The sequence below is a fragment of the Chiloscyllium plagiosum genome, chromosome 23, assembly GCF_004010195.1.
Source record: "Chiloscyllium plagiosum isolate BGI_BamShark_2017 chromosome 23, ASM401019v2, whole genome shotgun sequence".
Taxonomy (NCBI): Eukaryota; Metazoa; Chordata; class Chondrichthyes; order Orectolobiformes; family Hemiscylliidae; genus Chiloscyllium; species Chiloscyllium plagiosum.
In genome coordinates this window covers 17,153,761-17,162,346 of record NC_057732.1, presented here as the reverse complement: position 1 = coordinate 17,162,346, position 8,586 = coordinate 17,153,761, and the positions used below count along the sequence as shown (strand labels likewise).

The window sequence follows — 8,586 nt, the reverse complement described above, 5'->3', positions numbered from 1 at the left end:
CTGTCCCTGCCGTTTCCGGTTGTCAGTTTCAGCTGTCCGCTGTCGTGGTTGGTATATTGGGTCCAGGTCGATGTGTTTGTTGATGGAGTTTGTGGATGAGTGCCATGCCTCTAGGAATTGTTTGTTGATGGAGTTTGTGGATGAGTGCCATGCCTCTAGGAATTGTTTGTTGATGGAGTTTGTGGATGAGTGCCATGCCTCTAGGAATTGTTTGTTGATGGAGTTTGTGGATGAGTGCCATGCCTCTAGGAATTGTTTGTTGATGGAGTTTGTGGATGAGTGCCATGCCTCTAGGAATTGTTTGTTGATGGAGTTTGTGGATGAATGCCATTCACATGGCATGGCATTCATCCACAAACTCCATTAACAAACACATCGACCTGGACCCAATATACCGACCACTACAGCGGACAGCTGAAACTGACAACCGGAAGCGGCAGGGACAGACCACTATAAACACCGGAGGAAACATCAAAGAAGCGCTTCGCAGGTGGCTCCCAAGCACTGATGATGTCGCCTAGCCAGGGGACGAAACGTTTGCAACAAAAACTTCCAGCTCGGCGAACAGAACCACAACATATTGCAATGAGTTGTGACATGGTGTTGAGGTTGCGTAGAATGTTGGTGAGGCCTCTTCTGGAGTACAGTGTGCAGTTCTGGTAGCCCTGCGATAGGAGAGGGTTCAGAGAAGATTTATCAGGATGTTGCCAGGAATGGAGAACTATAAAAATAGGTGGGACTTTGTTCACTGGAACGTAGGACATTGAATGGTGATCTGAGAAATTTAAAAATCATGATGGGCGTAGATGTGGTGAATAGCAAGAGTCTTTTCCTTAAGGTGAGGAGAAAGTTTTAAAAAGGACGAGAGGCAACTTTGAATACAGAGTGGTTTGGTTGTGGAATGAACTGACAGGAAGTGATAGATGAAGGTAAGGTTACAAAATTTAAAAGTCATTTGGATAAGTACATGAATGGGAAATATTTGGAGGGATATGGGTCTACAGCAGGCAAATGGAACTAGTTTAGTTTGGTAGCATGGTTGATTTGGACTAGTTGGACCGAAGGCTCTGTTTCCATGCGTTATGACTCTATGATTCTGAGCGCAGCCAATCTACTCGACCTCTCCTCATAAAATTGTCCCTCCATACCCTTTTCTGATTTGGAGATGCCGGTGTTGAACTGGAGTGTACAAAGTTAAAAATCTGGTGTTGTGTGATTTTTACCCTTTTCTGGACTGTCTCCAATGCAAGTTTATCTTTCCTTCCCCACAACTGTTCACAGTATTCCAGCTGTGGTCTTACTAGAGCCTTGAACAGTTTTTTGCAAAGCCTCTCTATTTCTATATTCCATTCCCTCATACAACTCCACATGGTAAACAATTGTGGCACCAGCAATGATCCCTCTAGCACTCCACAAATTACAGGTTGTCAGCCTGAAAATACACTTCTTCTCCCTCATCTGTCTTCTATTAATTATTTAATCCTCTCTCCATGTTACTTTCCTACTACAACACCATGTGTTTTTTATTAAATAGCCTAATAGGTGATACCTTATCAAATGCCTTCTTCTGCTTCCCTCTACCTGCTTCTTACCTCCTCAAAGAATTCTAGTAAATTTGTCAGGCATGATTTCCGCTTCGTGAAGCCACGCTGAATCTGCTTGATCCTTTTGTAGATTTCGAAATACAGTGTGAATACATCCTTTACAATAGACTCAAATACTTTCAACAGTAACAAATGTTCAGCCACTGGCCTATAGTTACCTAATTTTGTCCATTGCTTTTGTAAATAAAAGTGTTTATGTCGCAGTTTTCCAACATATTAGAACTTTTCCAGAATCTAAGGATTCCTCAAAGATTTACTTCCTCTGCATCTACTATCACTATGGGTACTTCCTTTAATATGTTAGGATGCATCCCATCAGACTTATTGGTTTTTAGCCTCATTAGATTCCCCAACACTACTTCTCTGGTGATAATTATTGTATTATTTCCTCCCCTTCTTCTGCACCTTGAATATTCAGTAATTTGAAATGCTATTAATGTGTTTTATTCTGAACTCTGATGAAAAGTATTCAACTTCTCTGCCACTTCCTGATTCCCCATTACTATTTCCCCAATCTCATTCTGTAAAAGAGTCAATGTTCACTTTAGCTTTTCTTTTGTATATGAAGCTTTTACTATCCATCTTGATAATACTTCCAAGTTTACCCTCAAAGTTCATTTCCTCCTATGTTTTGCATATTTTGTTGGTTTCAAAAACTTATCCAGTTCTCTGGTTTACCACTGATCTTTGCCACATTTTATGTTTTTTTCCTTTAAATTTGATTCTCTTTACCTTCCCTGGTTAACCATTGTTGACACAACCCCTTCCATGAATCCTTTTTCACTTGACTGTCTTTGTGAATTTACTAATGCTGTTCAGGAGATTTTAAATTAATTCAGCAGGGGATGGGAATGTAAATTCTAGTTCCAGTGTTGAGGAGGTTGAAGAGTAGTGAGGTCAGAAATATGGTTTCAAGGTTGCAACTGTGCACCAGCAAGCAGGAAGGTGGTTTGAAGTGTGTCTACTTCAATGCCAGGAGCATCCGGAATAAGATGGGTGAACTTGAGGCATGGATTGGTACCTGGGACTTCGATGTTGTGACCATTTTGGAGACGTGGATAGAGCAGGGACAGAAATGGTTGTTGCAGGTTCTGGGATTTAGATGTTTCAGTAAGAACAGAGAAGATGGTAAAAGAGGGGAAGGTGTGGCATTGTTAGTCAAGGACAGTATTAAAGTGGGAGAAAGGATGTTTGAGGACTTCGCTACTGAGGTAGTATGGGCTGAGATGAGAAACAGGAAAGCAGAGGTCATCCTGTTGGGAGTTTTCCAAAAGCCTCCGAATAGTTCCAGAGATGTAGAGAAAAGGATTGCAAAGATGATTCTGGATAGGAAAGAGAGTAACAGGACAGTTATTATAGGGGACTTTAACTTTCCAAATATTGACTGCAAATACTACAGTTAGAGTACTCTAGATGGGTCAGTTTTTGTCCACTGTGTGCAGGAGGGTTTCCTGGCACAGTTTGTAGACAGGCCAACAAGAGGTGAAGCCGCACTGGATTTGGTACTGAGTAATGAACCTGGCCAGGTGTTAGATTTGGAGGTAGGTGAGCACTTTGGTGATAGTGACCACAATTCAGTTATGTTTACTTTAGTAATGGAACGGGATAGGTATATACTGCAGGGCAAGAGTTATAACTGGGGAAAAAGCAATCATGATGCAATTTGGCAAAATTTGGGATGCATAGGATGGGGAGGGAATTTGCAGGGAGTGGGCACAATTGGAATGTGGAGCCTATTCAAAGAACAGCTACTACTGTCCTTTGGTAAGTATGTACCTGTCAGGCAGGAGGAGGTGGTCGAGTGAGGGAACCATGGTTTACTGAGGAAGTTGAATCTCTTGTCAAGAGAAAGAAGGCGGCTTATGTTAGGATAAGACATGAGGGCTCAGGGCGCTTGACAGTTACAAGCTAGCAAGGAAAGACCTACAGAGAGAACTAAGAGCCAGGAGGGGGCATGAGAAGTCATTGGCAGATAGAATCAAGGAAAGCCGTAAAGCTTTCTAGAGGTAAATCATGAATAAAATGTCTGATCAGAGTAAGATTAGGGCCAATCAAGGACAAGGGTGGGAAGTTGTGCGTGGAGTCTGAAGAGATAGGAGGAGTGCTAAATGAATATTTTTCATTGGTATTTACGCTGGAAAAAAACCAATGTTATTGAGAATACTGAGATACAGAGTTCTAGACTAGACGGGATTGAGGTTCACAAGGAGGAGGTGTTAGCAATTCTGGAATGAGTGAAAATAGATAAATCCCCTGGGCCAGATGGGATTTATCCTAGGATTCTCTGGGAAGCTAGGGAGAAGATTGCAGAACCTTTGGCTTTGATCTTTGTTGTCATTGTTGACAGGAATAGTGCCATAAGATTGGAGGATAGCAAATGTTCCCTCGTTCGAGAAGGGGAGTAGGGACAATCCTGGTAATTATAGACCAGTGAGTCTTACTTCGGTTGTGGGTAGAGTATTGGAAAAAGGTTATAAGAGATAGGATTTATAATCATCTGGAAAGGAATAATTTGATTAGGGATAGTCAACACGGTTTTGTGAAGAGTAGGTCGAGCCTCACAAACCTTATTGAATTCTTTGAGGTGACCAAACAGGTGGATGAGGGTAAAGCAGTTGATGTGTTGTATATGGATTTCAATAAGGAGTTTGATAGAAGTCCCCATGGTAGGCTATTGCACAAAAATGGAGGCATGAGACTCAGGGTGATTTAGTGGTTTGGATCAGAAATTGGCTAGATGAAGACAGAGGGTGGTAGTTGATGGGATATGTTCATCCTGGAGTTCAGTTATTAGTGTTGTACCGCAAGGATCTATTTTGGGTCCACTACTGTTTGTCATTTTTATAAATGACCTGGAGGAGGGCATAGTAAATTTGCAGATGACACTAAGATCGGTGGAGTTGTGGCCAGGGTCGAAGGATGTTGCACGTTACAGAGGGACATAGATAAGCTGCAGAGCTGGGCTGAGAGGTGGCAAATGGAGTTTAGTTTGGAAAAATGAGAGGTAATTCACTTTGGAGGGCGCAGCAGGACTAAAGTGTGCTATAGTCAATGGTAAGATTCTTGGCAGTGTAGATGAGCAGAGAGATCTCTGTCTTCATGTACATAGATGCCTGAAAATTGCCACCCAGGTTGACAGAGTTGTTAAGAAGGCATACAGTGTGTTGGCTTTTATTGGTAGAGGGATTGAGTTTCAGAGCCAAGAGGTCATGTTGCAGCTGTACAAAACTCTGGTGTGGCCGCACTTGGAGTATTGTGTACAATTCTGGTCACTGCATTGTAGGAAGGATGTGGAAGCTTTGGAAATAGTTCAGAGGTGATTTACCAGCATGTTGGGAAGGTCATATGAAGAAAGGCTGAGGGACTTGAGGCTGTTTTCATTAGAGAGAAGAAGGTTGAGAGGTGACTTAATTTAGACATATGATAATTAGAGGTTTAAAAGGTGGAGAGTGAGAGCCTTTTTCCTCTGATGGTGAAGGCTAGCACAAGGGGACATAACTTTAAATTGATGGGTGATAGATATAGGACAGATGTCAGAGGTGGTTTCTTTACTCAGAGTAATAGGGGCGTGGAAAGCCCTGCCTACAACAGTAGTAGACTTGCCAACTTTAAGGGCATTTAAATGGTCATTGCATAAACATATGGATGAAAATGGAATAGTGTAGGATAGATGGGCTTCAGACTGGTTCCACAATTTGGCACAACTTTGAGGGCAGAAGGGCCTGTACTGCGCTGTAATGTTTTATATAAAGCCCATCCCATCAGAACATTTCCCTTCTATCCCCTTACTGATGCAAGTGCCTTCTGAACTGAAAGCTATTCCACCCAATCCTTTATCACCTTGACTTTGTTTATAGTATGCCAGTTTGAGAGATAGCATTAGACTGAGTATGTCAAAGAGCCTCCTAAAATGGGAAACAAAGAAAACTGCAGGTTAGAGTCATACCTAACAAAAAGGAAAATGTGAATGATTGATGGAGATCAATCATTCCACATTATTGCAGGAGTTCCTTATGGTCGTTTCCTAAGCCCAACTATCTTCAGCTACTGATCAATGACAATCCCTTGATCAGAAATAGTAATGTTTGCTGATGTTCAGATCCACTTCAATACTGAAGCAATCCATGTCCTTTGCAGTAAGACTTAGATAGCATTCAGGCATGGGCTGATAAGTGAAAAGGAAATGTCTGCGCCACACAAGTGCCAGATAATGACTATCTGAAACAAGAGAAAATCTAATCATTTGTACATGACATTCAAGACATTAAAACTGATGAATTCCCCACTGTTTACATCCTGGAGAAACTGAACTGAATCAGCCATTATAATAGTGTCTTCTAGAACAGATCAGAGGCTAGAATTTGTGTGGCAAATATTTTACCACCTGACTCCCCAATGCCTGTCCACTATCTCGAAGGAGAGTAATGGAACACCATCTTCTCGCCTGGACATGTGCAGCTTCAATTCAAAAAGCATGCCTGTTTGATTGGTATTTAGTCTGCTGCATTTGACAATCACTCAGTCTACCTTGAATATCAGTGGCAACAGTGTCCGCCACTTACAATATACAATGCAGCAAGTCATCAAATTCCTTTGACAGCAGCTTTCACACCCACGCCCACACCTAGAAGATCAAGGACAACAGCTATATGAGGGTACCACCACTACAACTTCCCATTTAAGGTACGTAGCATCCTGAATTGGAACTAAATCACCATTTCTTCACTGCTGCTAAGTCAACATTCTGAGAGGTTAACCTTTCTAATCTGTACATGTAGAGGCAGGGCACATGGCTGAACTATTAAATGAATACTTAGCATCTGTATTCACCAAGGATGCTGATGTTACCTAGGCCAAAATGAAAAAGGAAGCCATTCAGTCACTCGAGTTCAAAAGTTGATAAACTTTGAATAAACTGTTGATGCCTTGAGTTGACTTGGCATCCAGATAGGATGCGATGCATCCAAGGATATCGAAGGAAACAGGAGTCGAAATTGCCGAAGCACTGGCCATAATCTTTCACTCTTCTCTGGACTTTGATATGATTCCAGAGCATTGGAGGAAAACAATACACTCTTGTGTTCAAGAAAAATTGCAAGAATAAGCCCAGCAATTATAGACCAGTCAGTTAGACTTAGTAGAATAATTCAGGATAGAATTAATAGTTACGTGGACAAATGTGGGTTAAATAGGGACAGCCAGCATTGGCTTTATTAAGGGAAAATATGGCAGCTAATTTTTTGGAGTATTTTTAAGAGGCAACAAAATTTATGAGGATAATGTTGATATGATATGCAGAGATGTTCAAAACCATTCAACGCAGTGCCACACAATAGTTGATGTGAAACTTTGAAGCATAGTCAACTGTGAGGAAGATGGTGTCAAACTTCAAAAGGATTTTGCCAAGCTTGTCAAGTGTGAAGGTAGGTAGCTGAGAATTTCTGAGAAGTGAGAGATCATACACTTTCTTAGAATATGGAAAGACAGTATAAAATAAAGGATGCAGAAGCAGAGAGACCTGGGGACATATGTGCATAAGTCATTGAAGGTGGCAGGACAGGTGGAGAGATTAGTATATAGAAAATACAGTATTCTAGACTTTATTAATAATGGCGTTGAGTACAACAAGGAAGTAATAATAGTTAGAATTCAGGTTCAGTCTTATGTAGCATTTTTGGCAACACATTTTCTGAGGGATTGGAGAAGAAGTTTAGAGAATGGTTCCTGGCATGAGAAGCTTTAGTTATAAAGACAGCCTTTTCCTGTCGGAGGAAAACTGAGAGGATACAAATTTTCAAAATCGCGAGGGGTTTGGACAAATCAAAAAGAAAATAACTACCTGCTTGTAAAAACAATGGTAAACAGAAGGGCACAGATTTAAGTGATTTGTAAATGAAATAAATGTGTGAGGAAAAACTTTTTAACACAGCAACTGATTTACATCAAGAATGCATTATCAGAGAATATGGTGGTTGCAGATTCAATTATGATATCCAGGGCATTTTTTTTTCTGTTTAAATAATGTGCATAGGGTGGAAGAATATCATTAAGTCATGATCCTCAACTAGCTAATGCAAACACAATGGGTTAAATGGCTTCCTCCTCCACGATAACACCATATTGTTCCGTGCCCTTGAGATTGTCCGTTACTTCAAAAAAGGAACAATTTGCAAAAAAATTAGAGACGCAAAAACTAGAGAGCAGTTATAATGAAAAACTTTAATTCTCCTTATTTAGAATGGAATAGTTATGGTATAAAATTTGTAGAACAGAAAGAGCATCTAAAATATATTCAGGATACTATTTTAGATCAATATTTTCCTAGTCCAAGGAGATAGGAGGAAGATCTGTTTCTGGGGAGTGAGGTTAACCAATATCATTGTCAGTAGTGGAAAATTTGGGAATAACGGTATCTTCAGGCAAGAAAAAAAGATTTTTTAAAATGCTAATTTGTGCATAGACCATAAACTGTATGTCCTTTTATTGTAAAGGCAGAAAATACTTACTAGGAGATGCAATTTGGTCTTTGCTAATTCTAAATTCTTTTCTTTTATTCCCTTCCCAACACACAGACTCAGGTGGCTCCATTGGCACTAGCAGTCTTACTCAACTGGCTGTTTCCCATTTGAGCAATTCAACATTCATGCAAATAACAAAGAAGAAAATCCACTAAAGGGACACAAGGTGATTTAAAGGCAAAAGACTAGGTAGAACCATTCTGGAATTAATTTGAAATCTGTCTGTATCTTTGAACAATAAAACTCTTTGCAAATTAAATATTGATCCAAGGATCAATTTTGTCTGGATGGCTTATTCTTTGGAGACAATGTATTCATGCAGTGAGCCAGCAGTGGAATAACGAAGTTATGTTACAGTCAGAGATCAGGACAAGTGATTAATTACAGATTCCCAATATGAAACCGAACCTGAAGGACTATAAAGTTTTACCTGTTCATGGCATTTAGAATGCTATGTATTCAAA

At 40.3% G+C, this 8,586-nt stretch overlaps 1 protein-coding gene across 2 annotated transcripts in view; it reads left to right on the top strand.

The window, feature by feature from the left end:
• LOC122561657 (proton myo-inositol cotransporter-like) overlaps positions 1 to 8,305 on the top strand; it is a 149,594-nt gene extending 141,289 nt beyond the window's left edge. For both annotated transcript variants that reach the window (XM_043713609.1, XM_043713608.1), the window contains one exon: positions 8,177 to 8,305. In XM_043713609.1, coding sequence (XP_043569544.1) covers positions 8,177 to 8,277 — 101 coding nt within the window. In that variant the 3' untranslated portion in view covers positions 8,278 to 8,305. The remainder of the gene's footprint in view (positions 1 to 8,176) is intronic.
• The last annotated feature ends 281 nt before the right edge of the window (positions 8,306 to 8,586 follow it).